The 20927-nt window shown below is 49.5% G+C and overlaps 2 protein-coding genes across 14 annotated transcripts in view; both read left to right on the top strand.

Annotated features, from left to right (window-relative positions):
• Window positions 1-4593, top strand: part of LOC135899164 (sodium-coupled monocarboxylate transporter 2-like) — a 113500-nt gene extending 108907 nt beyond the window's left edge. For all 4 annotated transcript variants that reach the window (XM_065428430.1, XM_070538380.1, XM_065428431.1 and 1 more), the window contains 2 exons: window positions 4291-4391; window positions 4466-4593. In XM_065428430.1, the coding sequence (XP_065284502.1) occupies window positions 4291-4391; window positions 4466-4558 (194 nt within the window). In that variant the 3' untranslated portion in view covers window positions 4559-4593. The remainder of the gene's footprint in view (window positions 1-4290; window positions 4392-4465) is intronic.
• Window positions 4594-6265: 1672 nt separating this feature from the next.
• Window positions 6266-20927, top strand: part of LOC135899163 (sodium-coupled monocarboxylate transporter 2-like) — an 83227-nt gene continuing 68565 nt past the window's right edge. For 4 of the 10 annotated variants that reach the window (XM_065428421.1, XM_065428422.1, XM_065428424.1 and 1 more), the window contains exons 1-2: window positions 6780-7043; window positions 19843-20196. In XM_065428421.1, coding sequence (XP_065284493.1) covers window positions 6879-7043; window positions 19843-20196 — 519 coding nt within the window. In that variant the 5' untranslated portion in view covers window positions 6780-6878. Of the gene's footprint in view, window positions 6344-6779; window positions 7044-9513; window positions 9648-9677; window positions 9893-19842; window positions 20197-20927 lie in introns of those variants that run through there. The other 6 variants (XM_065428420.2, XM_070539575.1, XM_070539576.1 and 3 more) reach the window with 4 other exon arrangements.

Below are 20927 nucleotides of genomic sequence, written 5' to 3' on the forward strand. Positions count from 1 at the left end.
ATCGATGACATTATCTGAGATGGGTGCGGACATACTTTGTTTTTTCATATCAAGTGCCGTGACGAATCGCACGCGGTATCACTCAGGGGCGTGATTCCGTTGCCACCGGGCGTTGTAAGACGGCGCCCTCGGGTAAAGCGCACAGCTTGCAGAACTAAGGCGCTTACCGACATCATTCATGGTTTAATGCAACGTGCGCAGATATGCACGTCTCTTCGGCTTTGCATGCTCCGGGGCACACTACCTGAGTCCCATCAAGCGCCACAAGCTGTCGCCCCGCAGAGCGAAGCCGGCTGCTCGAGCGCTCTACACTGGAGTGGCCGGCACTGTATAAAGCGACTAAGTTTCACGCCTTGCGCACAACAAAAACAAATCTGTCGGAACTAAGCCCACTCGCGAGCGATTGAGCAGAAATGATCACATAGTGACCACACCAAGGACATTTATTGAGTCAGAAATGTGGCAAGCCGCTGCTTCAAAGCATTTGCGAAATAAAGAACGAAGGGCAAAACGCACTAATCCTGACTTAATTCATCAGCGGAAAGTTTGGATTGCATGGAAAACATAGGTAGCCTCGTTTGATTCTAAATCAAGCACCATATACGCCGCTCCGGCCATTCGGACATAGCCCAATCAGCTTCCAAAGCACTTCTGCATGATCTTTGAAGCTGTGGCCAAAGCTTCGTGTCGTCCACTCAGTCGCCGTCTACGATATCTCCCGAAACAGAGGTTCGCTAAGCCGTACCGGCGTCATACACACCCATTGTAAACGTGGAGGCAAAACGGAGGTAGTGGAGGCAAATAATGGACGCATCACCACGTTATCAAAAATGGCAGCGCCCACGGCATAGCCGAGAAAAGGGTCAATAGGAGTGGGAAGTTTAAGGAAAGAGAACATTTTCCTTTCATCACATTGGAATATATCCAGATGAAGTTGTTTACTTGATCAAGATAAAGTTGACTTGTGCGATTCAAACTATATTATATTACAACAATCGTGTTTTCGTACTTTTTCAATTGTTCCTCATTCTAATGCATTAAAAAATATCAAAAAGTATTTTTGAATAAGTCTTTGTATTATGTTTTGTAGATTCGTGCTTGCATTGCGTAGCTTGTTGGTTATTTTCCTAAGTATTTATTTAATTAGTCTATAGCAACTCTGCTCAGTTTTGTCCAAATGAAAAACAACTTGCACAACCAGAATATGCCGCATGCATGTTGTTTACGTTTAATGTTCGGTGTTTATTTGATATGACGCACTGCAAGTTCTTTAATTCCTTTGCATACCGCCGGGCTCACATGCTGTGGCAGGAACAAATAGAGTATCGGAATCACTAGATAAATTGTTTGTCTTGCGAAAATGAAAAAAAAATAAAGGATAAATTACTTGTACAAAACTAATCCTGAAGAAAAGCAAGATAAGCTGACCTTATTTAATAAATATAAGATTTCATCTGCCACAATTCCTGGCGCATGTTTCAATCAACATCGGCGCTGCAATCGCTGAACGTCCAACCGTATTCAGGTCTGATGCTGACTAACTGAGAATAACGTCCTGAATCATTAACGCTGCCCGTGACGCTATAAGTAGAAGTATAATGGACTTGTTTTGTTTCTTGTCTTAGTCTTCATGGTCAGAATACAAACTTTCCCATGTTCCTATTCCGTATTCAAATTGCTTTCCTTCTGTTGTCAAGCACCCTTTATTTTCTATTACAGTAAAGCTCTTTAACATTTTCTTAACCTCTTAATTCCGTCTGAATATATTTGCTGATTAGTGCTGGTGGTAAAAATATATTTGAGTAACTGTACACGTTAAGGCAATTTGCTTCAGATATCTGTGAAAGCCATTTATACGGGAATGAAACTTAGTGGCACTGACATCTAGAGTAAGAATGACCTTCCTACCGCAATAAAATATGCAATTTGTTTCTATCCATTAGGACTGATCTTTTAGCGTTCGTTCTTTGTATCTGCATACTGTTATATTGAAATACCAGGCTTGTGCACGGCTTTTTTGTTTTATTTACACCATAGCTTTTGCAATGCGTTATTCATACGAGTTGCATATAGTGTTCTTAGGATTAATGCTCATGTGGCTTTGATTCATTGACAGTAAATCTGAACTAGCCCATTGGTAAGGACTTAATGCTCGTGCGTTTTTTTTTTGTTTAGAAACACAAAATGGGGGTTGTGACCTCCAAGTTTCTTCATTCTGAACGAATTGTGGTGACGGCGGGAGTTTTGAAAGGTGTAATATCTTACATTTAGAAGGTTAGCCGTGATCACGGAGTAAGACATATAGGAGGTGAAACTCCCGTCAGCGCGAGCGAGCGCGGGCGACCAGATAAAGTCACAATTGTTGCATGCGCCGACGCTACCCTATGCAGTGGCGGCACCATGCGGCGCGTCGTAGAAGCAGCAGCGGAAAAAAAAAAAGCAGCGCCCGGCGCTCACTCCGGCGGCACCCGCTCAAAGCAGACGACAAGCAGACGACACGGGTGTTTGCTTCAGCGGGGACGCCGTAACCGAACTGCGTAGGTGCGCGCACTCAAGAAAACTGTTTTGTTGTGTGCCCATCAAAAAAAGCAACACGTGTGGCAAACTTCCGCTAATCTTCCTCTTATCGCCAAGCAGCTAGGGCAACTAGTTTTCGCGAGTCTTATAAAAAAGAAAAGGAACGGAAACACATGCACGGCGGCATCCTTCCTAAGCGCACCCCTGTGAGCACTAGAGCGAGAAAGAAGCGGTCGCCCTTTGAGCGATTAGGAACAGGATAGCCATCAGTTTCGCAAGCGCAAAAAGCCGAAAACCGCCCGCCACGTAGCAAGATAGTTCTGGCTACAACCAGAAGCTACGTATCATCTTATAGCTGTCATGGAAAACGCGTTTTATTTTTTACTGTGCTCAAATGGCTGAAGCGTAGCAGCAGTTGCTTTTCGGGCTACAAGCGGTAAAGAAGCGCGCGAGAGTGCCCTCAGTAGAAGTCAGGCGCGCGCGGCCGAACGGGAGCAACACTCGACCGGTTGCCCTGGCAACCGAAACAGCGGTAATTTCTTCCCATGCCGCCAGGTGCCGCCAGCATGAAAATATATCCGCGGGCTTGTGACCTTTTCTGGTCGCCGCAAACAGCGGAGTTTCCACTCCTATATTTCTTGCTCCGTGGCCGTGATTCACGGGTCAATTTAAGTGCAGACAGGCAAAAATATCAAAAATCACCGCCCAAGCACTCCGTACAGATAGTTCACCAGCGAAGCTGAAACGTATGGCCTCGGTGTTCATCAGTAGGTAGATCACGATGGTTCATTAAACGACGGCTCGGTAGGCTGCCGGATCCTCGGCGCGCAGATGCTGCTTGCGCTCGGCTGCTCGACCCTGTTCTTGTGACCGGGCTGCAGCATCGGCACGCTGTAGGCATGCACGTTCCCGGTTCTGGTCGTGGCGTTGCTGCCTGCTCCTAAGGAGTACGTATGACGCGGGGTCGACCCATTTGGGATTGGGAGCCGGAGAGAAACTGCTGCGCGCGCACTCGGCTTCTACGGTGAGCAACAACGTCACAACTGGCGCAGCTAATCCAACACCACCTAAATAGCAAAAGGCGTTTTTCTATGACCCATGACGTCATGTTAGCTGGCCCGACTGCCGTAGAATCTAATAGGGATGCTCCCGAGCATGCGACAGTGATTTTGAAGTCACTGCTTTCACCCCGCCAGCCTTTTGTCAATGAAAATTGTGGACCAGGTAGCGTGACGCCATGGATCGGAGTTAACAGGCATTTTGCTTTCTAGGTGGTTACTACCTAGGATCCGGCAACCTACCAAGCAGTCGTTTAATCAACCGTCGGGATTAACGCAGGGATACACATCAGGGCCGCACGTTTCAGCTTCCCTGGTTAAGTATCTGTGCCGAGCGCTTGGGCGTTGATTTTTTTTTAATGAGAGTGCACATGCATAGGTGAAACATTTATCAGTGGCGAGGGGAAGGGATTTGACGATTAATCAGGATATGCCTGTAGTCGTACTTGTGGCATCTGCTTGTTACTGAAGGAAGGATTAACTCATCTTTCCTGAATTTTTGTACTAGTACAATAATTTTGGAAGGCTAGATATGGAGATTCTTTAAATCGCTTCGCGATATTCATTACGAAGTGGCGGCAACGAGCATAAATTTATTTTAGGGCTTCTCTAAGATTAACTTCTCGATTTCAGGCAACGCAGCCTTGAAGTTTATTATTTGATGCATAAATAATTTGTAATTTAGTACAACTAATTTTTTTTATTATTTTGGTAGGCGAATGGAAGACCAAAGAAGACTTATCTCCCTTGTGCTGGGATTATGCTGCGAGATTTTGGAAAAGATCAACAGTGTTATCGCGCCAGAATTCTGCACAGGTAAGAATTCTGTTAGAACGTCATCCCCGAGAGTAAATCTAAGATTTGCCGCACTTTTCGTTTTTCTTTTGCAGAAGAACAAGGGAGCATATCTCGGGACTGCTACACAGAACTTCGAAATAGATGACGCAGCGTTGCTTACGCAAAATAAACAGGCATCTGTATAAATAAAAACGACAAATAAAATGTGGCATTCACAAAAGCTCAACAAACGGCAACGAACAAAGGGAAGCGACCCAACGCATTAGCAGGCGAGCCTCAAATGCACTGTGTATGTGCCCTTCTTCTAGAAACCTCCCGCGGTCACGGCGGACGAATTTTAATAGGGGCAAAAAAAAAAAACATGCCTTGTCCTGTGCACTGGGGGCAAGCTAAAGATTGACCACACTTTCACATCACACAATTAATCCGCAATCCACAACTATGGCGTGCCTCATAATCAAATCGTGGTGGTAGTAAACGTTATTGAACGCGAGAAGGTGAAAGGGAGAAGTGGCATAGGGATAGGGCTCAGGTAAGGCCCTGGGCCTGCTTGGCCTTCTCCGCCCAGTCCACCAGTTCCAGCTGTCGGTCGACGTCCCCGGACCTGAGCCAGGCTGTCCAGTCAGTCTCGTCGCTGACGGGAGGATGAGAGAACGGGTGCGAGGTGCATTCCCACATTATGTGTGTGAGTGTCCCTATTTTTTAACTTAGCCTACATAGGTCGCTTTCCTTGCCCCCTGTGATTTTGTTAATGTACTTTGGGTGTGGGTATGTGTTTGTCTGGAGTCGTCTAAACGCGACTGCTTGCGTTTTATCGAGTTGCTTGGCCGGTGGTGGGAGCTCGCGACGCCTCAAGCGATGCCTATGGGCTATTTCGTGATAAGTCTCACAGGGTTCCTCGCGTCTCTCCCCCTCGTTTGTGCCGTCCGCATCCGCGGGCCAGGCTCGGCGCGTGAGACTTCGAGCCAAACTGTGAGCCGACGTGTTGCCGGGCACAGCCGCGTGAGCGGGGGTCCACACGAGGGTTTCACGCTTCTCTTTCGGAAACCAAGTGGAGCTTCTCGACAGTGCCACCAGATGACGCTGCGAGCCCAGAAAAGAGCTCTACAGAGGAGTCCGGTTGTCGCATGACGCCTTTCTAAGCCTTCGCGCACACCAGCGTGCCATAAATTTTGGAGGCCAAGCGCAGGCTCCACGTCGGCGGCGCGAGGTGGCGTCGAGTGTTCTTAAGGACGCGCGAAAGAAGAGTCTCGCTACAGTACACACCTCATGCATTACTCGTCTCGACGGTGGTAATAAGTTGTGCCGCTATACTGATTCCATGCTAATCCATCACCGTCGGCAGTCATCGTGAGATGACTACTGCTGCAATTTCTCATGCAAATGAACTACAAATTTATAGCGTACAATATATGTCTGAGCTCTTTTAAAATATTATATAATGCAGTTGCAGCACGCCAGCGGAAATGATGTCGGTGTGCAAATTGTGCTAAGAATTCAGCCTCCGGAGCCATATTCGCAGGAAGCGATGTCAGCACGATTATAGGTCGTTCTACAAAGAAAGAAAAAATGTGGACAATAACAAATTGCCACGATTGACTTGAAAGCTGATTACAATAAAAACGATGGGTGAAGGACTGGCCTTACAGGATGTAGTGCTCTTAAAGTACTGTGCCACTGCGCAGCTGCACGAATATTAATTATGTAGAATACACTTTTCTTCCCTGCTGTGACCCACTCAGGTTGCACGACGACGTTACCCCGTCACTTGCAGCGAAATACGCCGGCACGCAGGTGGTCGCTTTCTTTCCTCCATACCAGAACACACACTAACACGTGATTTCTGGGATTCTACATTGCCACTCCGTCGAATGTTTCTCTACTTATATGTGGTACGGAGGGGGGGGGGGGGATAATTTGCGAGCATAGACGGCTGCCCAACACCACGACCTTGCCGTGATCTGCGATAGGTATGGGAGTCGGCTTATGCCAGTATTTAACTGTCATGCTTTGTTTGATGCTGCGGCATGTGCTTGTTTTGACGGTTTTAGATCAATATTTCATTCAAAGGGCACTTAAAGGGGAAGCATGCTATGCTCAATTAACGAGGGCTGGTGATTCACACCTTGTCATTAACTTAGCGAGATGCGTTCGCTGCGCTGCAGTATGCTCATAAATCATACTTCGCATGATGAGGCGAATCGAATTTGCGATGACTGAAATCAAATACACACCGTCACGTCAGCCGTTCCGCGTATCTGTCATCGCGGTCTTACCGCAGTGGTTTCTCACATCTGTGTTTTAATGCGTTCGCATTCTTTAGGTACTTTGCGCATATTCTAGGGGATTACTATCTATCTAGATATCTATCGTGACGAGTGGACGACGTAGAAGTGTGCGCGGGGGTGGGTGTCGGCGTTGCAGGCGAGGATACCGCGTGCCGGGATTCGTTGCGGACGGCCCAACCACACCGCGCTACAGCTCGCGCGGCTGCCAGCAGTGCTGATGGCCCTTGCCTTGAGCCGAGCTCGCCGCCAACGGGCCAGTCAAGCTCCGCGAGCCCAGAGAGCTGGCACCTCTTCGTTTCCTAGTGCCTGGGAGCGGCAGCTTCGCCTGTCAACACAGCCGCGATCGTTCAGCCAACCAAGAAACCTTGGCGTGGTACTAAGGGTGAGTGAGTCGCCGGCGGAGTGACAACAGACGCTTGAAGTTGACGAACTCTAATGCGTAAGCACAGAAGATTGGAGACGCGCCACGAAGGCATTTTCACATTTTAACGCTACAGCGTTAAGAAGCTCGTGTCGCAGAAAAACCAGTGTCGGCTTCGCCGGCGTTGGTCGTGAGCGATAAATCTCGGAAGGCACTTCATAAATAAAAAAATAACTTGCAACACGGGCTGGGTGGGAATCGAACCAGGGTCTCCGGAGTGTGAGAAGGAGACGCTACCACTCATCCACGAGTTCGATGGTTCAAATTCGTCGCGGTCGCTCCACCTTTGTCGTTCTAACTTCGTCATCAGGCTCTCGACATGGCATCTCGTCACGCCATCGTTTTACCATCGCCATCCCTTCAGTAACGTCAACCTGTTACGGTCATACCGCCTTTATTCCATCGTAATCATGGAGTCGTCATACAATCATGATTATCCGCCATTGTCATGTCATCGTGCTCATTGCGTCGTTGTCGGACAGTCGCTATCTTGCATTCGTGGTCATACTGTCATCGTAACACCATTGTCGTTCTATACTCGTGGTCATACTCGTCAGGTCGTCGTCGCACTGCCATTATACCACGATGATTTAAGAATAATCTTAGTGCCGTCCAGCCGTCGTGGTTATACCGCCTTTGCTATTTCATCGATGTTATTCCTCGTCGTCACTGCGTTGGCGTCGTACAGTCGTCGTTGTGCCGCCACACTCATGGGCGACCTTGTCAAACTAGGGCCATGCTCCAATTGTGAAGATATCGAAGTATGTCGCATACAGTCAAATCACAGGAAGTCTCAGAATGACCGCTACGCATGGTAAGTACATGCGACTTCAGGAACACGATGTGTCGTTCCATTGCTCGAATGATAATCGCATTACCGAGGACAATAATCGTGAGATTAGTTCTGTCGTAATTTCTTTTTTTGCTCTAGAACTACAAATGAGGCACGATAACCATAATCAGGAATATTCCTTATAGCTGACTTGACTGACTTTGCACACTGCTTCGAGGGAAATCCACCTGGCTAAATTGTCTGACGCTGGGCTGGCGCTAGTCTCCGTGCTCCTCAAGAGGCTCGCGCCATTCGTGCTTCGGCGGGGAGAGACGCAACGCCAGAAAACGCACGTAAAAATTTTGGAGGATGCTTAAAGGGATACGGACACAAAAATTGGTTGGTGGTTTTTTGCGTCAGAACAAAAGTTGAAATGTTAAAAATGACGAATACAACAAGCTGCTTAGAAAAAAAGAACAAGAAACACCTTTCTTTTGTGATTTTCTGTTGCGCCTTTCCTCTAAGCGGCCGCCGGGAGAAGCTGAAATTTGACGTCATGACACCCCCACGCGCCCGCGCGCGCGGCCAAGGTCAGCCACAGACGGCGCAGTCTTTCCGGAGTGTCGGTCCCTTGCAGTGTTTGTTTATCGCCGTCGGCTATGTTCGCATGTGGTCCGTCTGAAACATTATCCCTGTCAGCGCTCCATGCAGGTGGTGCGCCTTACACGCGTGTTAGCACGGTCGTCGATCGGTACTGACGCATTCGTCGCGGCGGAAGAAAATGCTCAGACATTACTGCGCCCACGGCTGTTATAACAGCATTATCGGTCGTGACACGCCGTCGCGCACGCTTCCCAGAGACGAGAAGGTGCGTAAACTTTGCATACGTGCCTGTCGGCCACCACACCCAGCATGGAGACTTCTAAAAAATGGCTTCGTTTGCGCGGACCACTTCGTCGACGATGATTATGCGACCAGCCCGGCTGCGCTCAAAAGCCTTGGCATGCCGCTCAAAAGGTTCCTGTTGAGGCAATACAATTCAAAGAGCGGGCGCTTAGTGATGCATTCGCAACTGTTAGCTGCGCTCGCCCCCTTTTGTTGTTCTGCCAACAGACCCTCTCTCTTTCCGTATGCGTGTAGCCGCAGCGGTGACCGCAGGAGCACCTACTGAAAGAAGAAAAATTACCCTTTCATTGGCTGTGCAAGAACATATATTCTCGGCTTGTGACAGAAATTGTTTACGATGTGGATGCATGTTTTTGTCACAAAACAAAATAGTCCTGTTGCGTACACTTTCGCTGCGTCAAATATTGAACGACAGCATACGAGCACTCTTTTAATTGATCAAATATACAAAACACAGCCAGCGAATGAACGCCAGACAACAGCATACATGTGTAGTAATCTAAAATGCGCAGCACATTTATCTACATTGCCTTTTCACATGTTGCTTTTCAACCTCAAGCAAGAAATTACGGATTTTCATAGGTCTCTGCATGATCATGCGTCGGGTTTCATGACTTGGTTGTTCGCGCAGCATTTCCCTAGTAAATGTCACAGTCAAAGACTTTCCTTTCTCTATGGCCATAGAATCGATGCAGCTAAGTGATCTGGTCGATGGGTCCCTAGCGCAGCTGCCCATCTCAACGAGTTCAACCAGTAAATGGCTTCTAATGGCGTGAATGTGATAGTAGTCGTAAACACAGTGCTATGAGACGGCTGGAAAATTATACACATGCCGTGCCTCGTCGCGTAAAAACGAAGTGTGCAGCGATCGAAAGCCGACAGCGTAGGTAAGCACAAAGCGACGAGCTACGCTACCTACGATTCAGTCGTAATAGCTGACTTTCCGCCTCAACGCGGGTCACGAAACTAGGCATTTTGCATCCTACGTAACATAACGTTACGAACAGCTGCCGCTGCACTTCAAGTTTACTAGGAAAAGAAATTACCATGTTGCTGGCCCGGACTGCCTGACCTGCCTGCTTGTGTTCAAGGCCGCCTGCTCTTCGCCGCTTGAAGCGGAAGGCTCGTAACCGTAAGCGGTTATATTTCTTGCTAAGTTGGAACGGTCCTCGTCTACAGACGTGTACTCATCGCTGATAGACGCACCAGAACCCGAATCCACGCTCGCGATGGTGGCGGCGGCGCGCCTTGAACGACCGCGGCCGGCCGGCTGGCTATCCGACGGGGGCGTCGTGACCTCACGCCTTCCAACTCGCTTGGGCCGGGCGGCGTTGCCCGCGCTCAGAAAAACGCCAAAAATAAAGCCATCCGCTGAAAAATGAGTGAAGTGACTACTTGTTTTCGGTGTACTCGCGCTCTGAGGACTCATTTTCTGTATTATCGTAAAATGTTCAGACTTTGTGTCCGTATCCCGCTTCGCCTTTGACAGTGGGACGCGATAGCGTTCAAAGGTCCCCGACTGCTGCTTCCGATTCCCGGCAATAGCAGCTAATGTAACCCTATTATTTACCGGGAAACGCGGGGGCGAACGTTATGCATGAAGGCGAGCTTTCTGGTAGAAACGGGGCCTCTTGCTTAAGCCTTGATATGGCGGAGGCGAGCGCCATCTAGAGGTGTTGCAAGGAACCGGGCGCGCCACCTTAAGGTCTTTGGGATTTGAGGATTTGCGCGCGCGAATCTGGGAGGCCACGGCCGCTCTGTGAATGGTAGGAACGCTGGAAAAGGGATTCGTGGTTTCTTTGAATTTTCGTGTAACAGAATTATGTTTTCTCCTATATTCAAATTACAATGCGGCGTTATCATGTTTGTACGTCGTGTGTATGTCGTGCTTGACGATTTTTCTACGTATTTTACCTTGGGAAATTCAATTACTTCAGTAGCTTCCTTGCGCCGCATGGTTTGATATGCATGGTTCTAAAACCGAAACCTTCTTCCCGAAAGGACGTCCGACGCTGGACGCCGGGCTCGGACGCTGACGCCGGATTTTCTGCGACACGGGGTCCATAACTTTCCCTATTCAAAACGCTGATTACAGGCGGCTTAGGGCACCTTGCTTGGGAGCCCAATTTTAAACAAGCTCCTAGCCGGCATGTACAATTGTCGCCGTTCATAGGAGCATTACAAAGCTAGAATGTTTATGAGATAACAAAAGGCCCTCCCACATGAACAGGCACAATGTTCGCGAAGGAAAGCAATCACTCGAAGGCGCGCCCAGCAATAGCTAGCCCAGCGATGGAAACCGCTTCCTACACGAAGAGACGCAGGCCCCGTGACTGTGGAAGCGGTTTGCGCCAGCCAGGCACCCGTGGCCTCGCAGCACGGCCATCGAAGACCGCAGGCGCTGCACGCGGTCTTCCTTCGGGTTCAGGAGGGCGAAGTGCGGGCGCTTGAGGTGGCGGCGACCGCATGCGACCACCTCGAGGCGCCAACACCGCGGTCCCCGTTGCTGGCCCTCGCACCGCTTCTGCCATTCTTGAGCCGTGCTGAAGACCATGCTCCCGTTGCCAGGGCAACCGCCCGAGGATTATGACCAGGGCGTGCATTTCCTGCCATCGTGGCGCCACCAACTGGACAGGGTGTCCTGCCTGTAAAGGGGTCGGGAGGAGAAAGCGCGCGACGGAGTCATCGTCAAGGCATCCCTGCTTCAATCGCGTTGGACATGTCTAATGCGGAGTGACTGACGATGATAGAAATTGCTCGCGTCAAATGGTAACGGTCAGTCAGCGCAGTTCGCGCCTCTACCGCGTGTTACCACACGTTAGGGAAGCTGCTAATGCAAAAAAAGAAGATAAAAAAACGGTGCAAGATGCGATCTTAAGACCTACGACGTTCAGTCGTCATACTTCTGACAACCGAACACCGTAAGTCTAAACTTCGTATCATGCACCGTTTTCTTTGAGCTTCTTTTATTTGAGACGGGTCACCCCTATTATATATTTATACTATATATTGTAGCGGAAAAACATAGATAACCGGAACCTCTTGTCTGCCCTTCTCGCGCCCGGTTTCGCTTTGCGCTTGTTGCCATAAATGTCCGAATGAATTAGATCACAGTGAGGATCGAAATAACTCATGTGGTTGAATTTGTTATTCCGGTTTCGGTTCCCCCCTTTTTTGTTTTGTCTGTTCTTGTTATATATTTTTTGAAACGCCCTCACCAACACATTCCAATGTCCCAGACGACAGTATGCCTTTTTCGCCGCCTCAGCCACACAGGGTATCACACGTGTGCCACCAGTGCGGGCGCGTCGGCCATCGCATGGACGTCTGCCCGAACCCCCAAGACCGTGTGTGTAGAGGCTGCGGAGCCTCGAACCCAGACCCCAATCACACATGCACGCCAAGGAGTCACCTTTGTGGTGGAACGCATCCCACTGCGGACAAGACCTGCAAGGCTCGATTCAAGACCCCCTATCTTGTTGAGAAACGTCGCGGAGACCGACAGAGAGCAGCGGCGGAGGCCGCCCTCGAGCTACAACAACAGAATTACGACGAACATTTCCCACCTGCCTCCCGCTCCCGCTCTCGATGCCGGGCCCGGTCTCGCTCGGCTGCGGGGCCTCCATCCCGCCGGCAGAGCAGGTCTCGGAGCCGGGCGCGCAGCAAAACCCCCGGGCCGAGCCATGGCCGTTCGAGCTCTCGGCGTCCGAAGCAAGCCGGCCAGCAAGATTCGGACCTACCTGACAAGGTGAGCTGGGCAGATGCGGGTAAGGGCTCGCTGAGACGCTAGGCTCAGGGAGCTACTGCCTCAGAACCCAATAATAAGAGGGACCCTAGGGATGTGGCATTAGAAGCAATGTAGCGCGAAAACGCACAGTTACCCACGGTCGTGCTACAATTAACCCAAGAAATTCGAGAGATTAAACAGTCAATGGCGCGGACATCTTTACTTAAACCTGCTTTAGTCTCGAGTCCAGTCACGAACGGTAACGACAGTGCGGCGCCGCCCACAAGGAAACGCGCGGCGGCCAGTTCCGAGTCTCAACAGCTCGAGAACCTCGAATCAGCAGTAAGTGACTGGCGCAAAGCACATGTCACGATACATGACTGGCGGAAAGAACAAGATGAAATGAGGAAGCTGCTTTCAGAAATTCAAACCGGGATTCGCAACATCGGGGTTGCGGTCAATAACCTCACTGCTCGAACAGACACGGTTGAAACCCATATAGACAAAATCGAGACTCACATAGGCCTTCGCCAAGGCATGGAAATGATGCCCACCATGGGCCCTACAGTCATTCACCCTAGCCCTATTTCAGGTAACGCACAAGTACAGCACCGCGATGGCCAGCCCCACTAACGAGCTCATGGTGTGGCAGTGGAATTGTCGGGGCTTCACGAAGAAGCAACCACTGCTGCAACAATACGTCCGACACGCGCAACCCAAACCCGACATCATAATGATACAAGAAACAGTAGGTACCGTACCAAAGCTTCCAGGTTACACTGCGCATGCCTCGCCGATTCCGTTGATCGCGGACTTGCAATTTGAAGTCGGAAAGGGATAGTAGTGCAAGAACACAGCGTAAGCGGCACACATGCGGAAAACATGCTTGTAGAGCTCCTTCCCAATAGAACACGCAACTACAGTGTATTTCTCCTCAACGTATATAGTAATCCGGCTCACTCACGGGCTCGTTTCCTCTCTCTGTTCCGAGGGGCGCTTGCCTTGGCGGGCGCAAACCCGTTTCTGGTGGGGGGAGATTCTAACGCCCCGAACGAGGCCTGGGGCTATGGCCACACTACCGCCAAAGGTCGACGCCTGTGGCAGGACCTGCATGATGCCGAATTAACTCTTATTACCGATCCCACGGCGCCGACCCGCACGGGCACCTCTACGGCACGGGACACGACACCAGACCTGACGGCGGTCCGTAACGTCCCTCAAGCAATGTGGTGCAATACCTTTGAAGATCTCGGTAGTGACCACATGATCATAGAAACACGAAATCCTCAGGCGGGTACACCCCCTTTTCCTAAGCTATATTCAAATGGACGGACTGGGACAAATTCCGAAAGCAGCGAGTTGAACAGAGAGGTGAGGAGAACATCGATGACATCGAGGCATGGATGGAGACGCTCAAAGATGACATGAACAAGGCGACGCAGACGTTCGCACCCGAAGTCCAGGTTGACAAGATCGACAGCCGACTAGCCCACCTCTGGGAAGCCAAGACGTCACTAAACGCAAGATGGAAGCAAAGGCACAACCGAAAGCTTCGTAAGAAGATCGCACATATCAATCGCTAGCTGGAGGAACATTGCCGGACCTTAAGCCGCCAACAGTGGTATGACATCTGCAACGCAGTCGATGGGCAGCTCCACAATGGCAGCACGTGGCGACTCCTTCGTGACCTCTTGGGGGAAACGCAGAGCAAGCCCGCTCAGCGAGCAAACCTGCAACGCCTTTTGCACAAGGAACAGGCTACCACGAGTGATCACGAGCTCGTGACACGCCTGCTAGCCAAGTACTTCCCTCAACGGCCCGATGTTCAACACGGAGATTACACTGGAGAGACAAATGTGACACTCGATGAAGAATTTCACGAGTCAGAGATCCGCGTAGCTCTCCACGACCTTAATGGCAAATCAGCACCTGGTCCCGACAAGGTTACGAACAAGACTCTAAGAAACCTCGATGATGCCTCGATAACCGCTCTTACGGCATACATCAACAAATGCTGGCGAGCAGGTCGCATCCGAGAGGCGTGGAAACGCTCTAAAGCAGTACTGATACCGAAGCCATGCAAGCCGTCCAGCCTCGATCACTTGCGGCCCATTTCCCTCACATCCTGCGTCGGCAAGGTGATGGAGCACGCGTTCCTATCCCGCATCAACCACCACCTCGAAGACACTGGAGCCTACCCACCCACTATGGTGGGCTTCCGATCACACCTCTCCACTCAAGACGTCATGCTCCAGCTCTACCACCAGATTATCAATGACCCAACTAGTGTCAACCGGGCCATACTCGGCCTAGATATGGAAAAGGCATTTGACAATGTAGCACATGCAGCAATCCTGAGCCGCATAAACAAGCTCAACTTGAGTGAGCGAAGCTACAACTACGTCAGAGACTTCCTGTCGCGCCGCACAGTCACCCTCGCGGTCGGCAGCATGACATCCGACGAACATACACTAGGAAGCACCGGCACTCCTCAATGATCGGTCATATCCCCACTCCTTTTCAACCTCGTGATGCTGGGTCTCCCGGCCTACCTCGACGTGGTCGATGGCGTCCATCACGCCTTGTATGCAGATGACATCACCCTGTGGGTCAACAAGGGCAGTGACGGTCAGATAGAATGCACCTTACAAGCAGCGGTCTCTGCAGTCGAAACCTAACTCCAAGACACAGGTCTCCGACTATCTCCACTGAAATCGGAGCTGCTCGTCTACTGCCCGCGCCGCCAGCCCAAGCCTACAGCCGAATCGCGCCAATGTGACGACATAATCCTCTATACGCAAGACGGCTCCTGCATTCCCCGAGTCCCGAAGATACGCATCCTAGGCATGCATATAACAGCCAACGGGTCAAACACAGAAGCTATTCGCAAAATCGAAGGCAAGGTTACAGCGGCTACCCGCCTGATCAAACGCATTACAAACAAGCACACGGGCATGAAGGAGGACAGTGTCAGGCGCCTCATACACTCTTTCGCAATCAGTCACATTACTTATGTGGCTGCCTTCCACAACTGGAATGTCGCTGAAAGGGAGAAAATCAACACCCTCATACGCAAGACTTACAAGATCGCCCTTGGCCTACCGGAGTCCACAAGCACTGCTCGTCTGCTACAGCTGGGGGTATACAACACGCTTGAGAAAATCGTGGATACGCAAAGGACCTCTCAACTCGAACGCATGTCTCTGACAGCCATGGGCCGGTACATCCTGCAGAAACTCGGCTTCAACTACCACGTCCAACACGGTCAGAAACAGGTCATTCCACCCGACCTCAGCGACACGCTGATTGTCGCCCCTATACCTCGAAACATGCACCCCGAATTTAATTGGGGCCGACGCCAGGCCCGTGCTAAGGCACTGCTGCGCTCCTTGAGTGGAAAGAGGACTACGCGCTTTGTAGACGCCTCAGAATACACACGAGAACACCTGTTCACGGTGGTAGTCGTAGACGTTAGCTCCCGGCTTACGCACGCGTGTAGTGTCGCAACGGAATACCCCGAAACAGCAGAAGAGGTAGCGATTGCGCTTTCGCTTACCGACCCCCTCTGCGGGGTAGTTTTTAGCGACTCACAATCCGCAATTCGCAACTACGCGCGGGGGCGCATTTCCTCCAAAGCTCTTCAGATTCTAAAGAAAGCTGGTCAACAGCACTTCGATAACACCGCGATCATATGGTTTCCAGCGCACGTCCCCACCCCTACCGATGAGGGCCTCATTAACTTGAACGAGGTAGCACACCGCTCTCTGCGACAACTGACCCGCCGCGCAGAATCGGAGACCGCCTCTTCGAGTTCGGAACTCCTGGTTCAAAACACGCGAGAACGCCTGGTCAGGTATAATGACATCACCAAGCACTACCAGCTAGGCAGGCGGTTGCTGCCCCCACCTCACCCCAAGCTGAAACGTCGCCAGGCAGTCATCTGGCGACAATTGCAAACACAAACATTACCCAGTCCGGTGCGATTGCAGCACATTTTCCCCGCGCAATACCCGACTGCTCTTGGCAAATTATGTCAGTAAACTAGAGCGACGCTGTCACACATGTTGTGGGAGTGTCGGGTTACATCAGCTACAATGGCAGTAGCTCCGGAGGCTCTTACGTCGAAGTGGGCCCCCGCTCTGCGCAGCTCCAACCTCAAGACACAAGAGTGTGCTGTCCAGCAAGCCCGACAGGCGACGATGAGGCAAGGCCTCGAAGTCCCCTCATGGGAGACCTGAGCCCGGGTCGTCAAATTTGCCGGATTCAAAATAAAGTTGTTTCCATCCATATCACCATTATATCGCCGTAACGACACCTACGTTGAGCTACTGGGGCTAACGTCCTTTGAAAGACCATGCCGATGCCTTCCAGTTAACCCATGCATTGCCCCCCACACTCCTTGTTGCCATCTTAACTCCTTCAAGATTGCTCGATGCATTGCTGCTACGTTACTAAAGTCACTCTTTCAACTGATGTCTTTTTGGGTCTTTTTTGTTACTCGCGCACTGACCACCTGACCGGCTCTTCTAAAGCCACAAAAACATGCCGCCAAAGACACCCGTGAATGCTCCCTAACCTCTCGCTTCCCCAGCACCCCCCCGCCTCCCCCCCCCGTGCCCCTCTTTTTCTTTTCTTGTTTTCTTTTTTTCTTCTTTCTTTTCGGGGTCCTCCCGCCCTTTTGTTTTCTCTCCTTTTCTTTCCTTTGTTTTCTCCCAGCCTTCCCACTCTCCCGCTGTTGTGCCCTCGTCTTGGGAACCACGCTCACAGACGTCAGGAGACAGCGCTTATTCTCTTTGAAGTCTCCCCTTTACAACCAGCCGCCACCGACAACATCCGCACGTCACGTCACTGCACTAAACCTTTAAAACTAACATGCCGAGGATGATTAGGCCACCTTTGACGAAGATAGGTCCTCCTATCGAATCGTTGGCTAGCCTTTCTGAGGCACCTTCTTCCTGTTTATAACATTTATACCGCAATGAATCAACTGAAGCACTTGTCCCGCACAACTTGGAGAAGTGGGAGAAGGTGCCTCTTGAGCTTGTGTAGAAGTTTGATAAGGTCACGCCTTGACTGCGGAGCAATAGTGTATAACTCTGCTACACCTAGTACCTTGGAGATGCTAGATTCGATTCACCAATCGGGTATCCGTCTTGCTACAGGTGCTTTCAGGGCCAGTCCCGTAGAAAGACTGCACGTTGAATACTACCAATGGTCTCTACTTCTACAAAGGACATTTTTAAATCTCTCCTACGCCCTGAAAGTGAAATCACATACTGAGAATCCATGTCAATTTAATATTTGCTACATGTTCTCTGTCGAGCTGTTCCGTAATCGCCTAGCCATCCGGCCTCCTCTGTCCCTCTACTTGGAAGCGCTGAGAAAAAACAGGGGTCCCTCTTTCAGAGAACGCCCTAATGGCTCCTGCTGTGTTTCCAGCGCCTTGGGAGCGGCAGACTATGCAGTGCGACATCTCTTTCATGGAAATATTGAAAACAAAGCCTGAGGCACCATATATTTACATTTTCTTTCTTGAGCCTAATGAGAAGTATTTCTGTGATGAATTTTACACAGATGCTTCCAAGTCTCCCGCTGGTGTCGCTTACGGAGCTCTCAGACCCATATTTAAAAAAATCTGGGCCACTAAACCCACACACCCGTATCTTTACACCAGAAGTGTACGCTATGCTCTCGGCCATTCAAAATAAGGCTCACAAATGTGGCTAAGGCTATTGTCTGCACAGACCCATTAAGTGTCGTGAGAGCCATAATTAGTTTGCGAGAACACAAGAACTATGTTTTGAATGAATTGTACAGCTTGTTGCGCTGGATATCTGGCCACAAAGCTATAAAAGGCAACGAGCTGCTGATGAAAAAACTACGTCAGCAAAGTTTAGCGAGACAGGTGGGAATATCCCCATCCCTGCAACAAACCTAAAGTCTTTTCTACGCCGTCAACTAACGAAGCACTGGCAAGGAGAGTGAGATACCCAACCATTGAATATGCTACACATGATAAAACCAAAACTACAGAATTGGATAAGTGAGAAAACTCCACCGTACCAGGAATTACTTGTTGGCCGATAAATCACAGGTCACAGTTAGAGTACTAACTCTTACCTCTTGCCTTGGCAGGATCCTCCGACTTTTAGTTAGTGTGGTAATAATACACACTCATCCATGTCCTTATTCAATGTCCTGCAATAGAGCAGGGAGGAAAAAGTATTCCCCATCTGCTTATCGCGAAAATATATTTCTTCGCCCGGCATTTTTCCTTAGCAATGACACGCTTTTTAACCTGAAAACAGTGTTAGAGTTTTTAGCTGAAACAGACACTGAAAATAATTTGGTCATGTAATTTCCAGCACTCGATTAACAGCCCTTGTATTCAAGGGCTCTCTTGAAGCTGTAGTGTCACTGTTATGTTTTGTTGTACTATCTTTTTAACGAAACCAAATGGCCACTGTCCACATCACTAACTAGTCAGTGTCGTTGTTTTAGTACCTAAAAATTTTACGCAATTTACAGCGACAGATTTTATGCCTTTAACGCCCATGTCATGTCTACCATGAGAAATTTATTCTCCACGCCATCCGCAATTCATTGATGGAATTACCATTTGTCATGGCGCTCCTTGGCCACTCCTGGCCCTTGCGCCCTAACACATCACACGTCATCATGTGCCTCATCCCCACCGTCACTAGTCTTTGTCATTCCAAAAAATGGATACGAAGGCAGCGTATGTGTCGCTCAGAAGGCCGCCGTCACCGCCCGCTTTTCGACGTTAAAATACGGGCTTCGTTATCTGCTTCTACCGTCCAGGCATACGAGCGGCAGAAGGAGATAACGAAGCACATGTTTTAACGTCGAAAAATATGTGCATGAGCGGTAGAAGCAGATAACAAAGCACATCTTTTAACGTCGAAAAATATGTGCATGAGCGGTAGAAGCAGATAACGAAGCATATATTTTAACGTCGAAAAAGTGGCGAAGAGGTCGGCCTTCTGAGCTACACATGCCAAGCCTGCTTATACATTTTACGTGATGACAAAAAGTAATGGCGATGAGGAAACAGCTGCGCAGATAGCTTTTATTTGCAGCATATGTGTGCAGGCTTCACACTAATAGTTCGCTGGCCGTGGTCGACGATACTAATGCGCAGCGCCGTCATAGTGGCCACGGCATGCATAGCTTTTAGTTAACAGGATTATTGACAGCAGATAAATAGTTTGCAAGAAGACATTTCTATTACAAATTGGTATGTGAGAATTTTTCTATTTCTATTGCTTCTTTCGAGAATGTTAACTTACCACTGTAGTTTGCAAGAGAAACACAGCTTGCATACTTCGTTGCAGGAGGTGTGCGAGATGGCGCTAGTCTTGGAGTACATTATTGTCGGCGTGCTGGTGGCGACAAACCTCTCCGTCGGCCTCTACTTCTCCTTCCGCAAGGCCAACGTTGGCCCCGGAAGCAAAGTGACGGCGACAGAAGTGTTCCTCGGAGGGAGGATGCTCAAGACGTTTCCCCTGGCCGCCTCTTCCGTCGTGTCACTCTTCTCTTCAACTGGTCTCATCGGCCTTCCGGCTCACTACTACGCGTACGGATGGCACATGACTTGGTCCTTCCTGACGCCCCTGTTCTGCATTCCTTTTGGTACCCACGTTTTTATGCCCGTGCTCTACAGGCTTCGCATCACATCGATATTCGAGGCTAGTATTATTTACATGCCATATGCCTGCTTTAAAAAATTAAAACAAAATTGCGTCCCTTGACATAGTTTTATGGATATTATGAGTGTCGCGCTGCCTCTAAATGCACCCTTATACTGTATTCACAAACGCTAGAGACAAATAATTGCTTTGACTATAAGACAACATGACCGCAGTCAGTATTGACGTTATACTGAAATATGGATTTAGCGGCAGTCAAACGATAAAACAGTGTCACTTAGTCCATAAGAAATTATGCGATAAAATAGAGTTAGCTCAGGACACAGTACTCTGCGCTGACGCGAAGAAACTGTGCAGTTGAAGCAGAAGCTCGATTCAGCTCCGAGAACAATAAAATAAAGCACAATGACGTTTCTCCGCAATTGGGTTCCAAATAGAAAGACAAGATCAATATACAGTCTTCACGGTGACGGAAGGAATGCGCCGCCATCTTCCCCTTATCCCAGCTCAAAGATGGGTGGATGAAACGACTGCCATTGTGGCTCCTTACTGCTAAATGTCATGGGGTTAAAGTGCCAGAAGTAGTTTCATGAAAATAATTTTGAATCTATATATAACACCTAAGACGCAGTTGCTTGTTTTTCAATGTTGCTTGTGTTATACTGGGTTGAAATGATTGATTAGCTTGCGTTTAAATTAAGTAAAGGTAAGGGGCGCCGTTTCATTGTTATATTATTTTCCTTTCCGGACTGTTTACCTCGCGCTTGCAA

This window comes from Dermacentor albipictus, chromosome 5, assembly GCF_038994185.2.
Source record: "Dermacentor albipictus isolate Rhodes 1998 colony chromosome 5, USDA_Dalb.pri_finalv2, whole genome shotgun sequence".
NCBI classification, from domain to species: Eukaryota; Metazoa; Arthropoda; class Arachnida; order Ixodida; family Ixodidae; genus Dermacentor; species Dermacentor albipictus.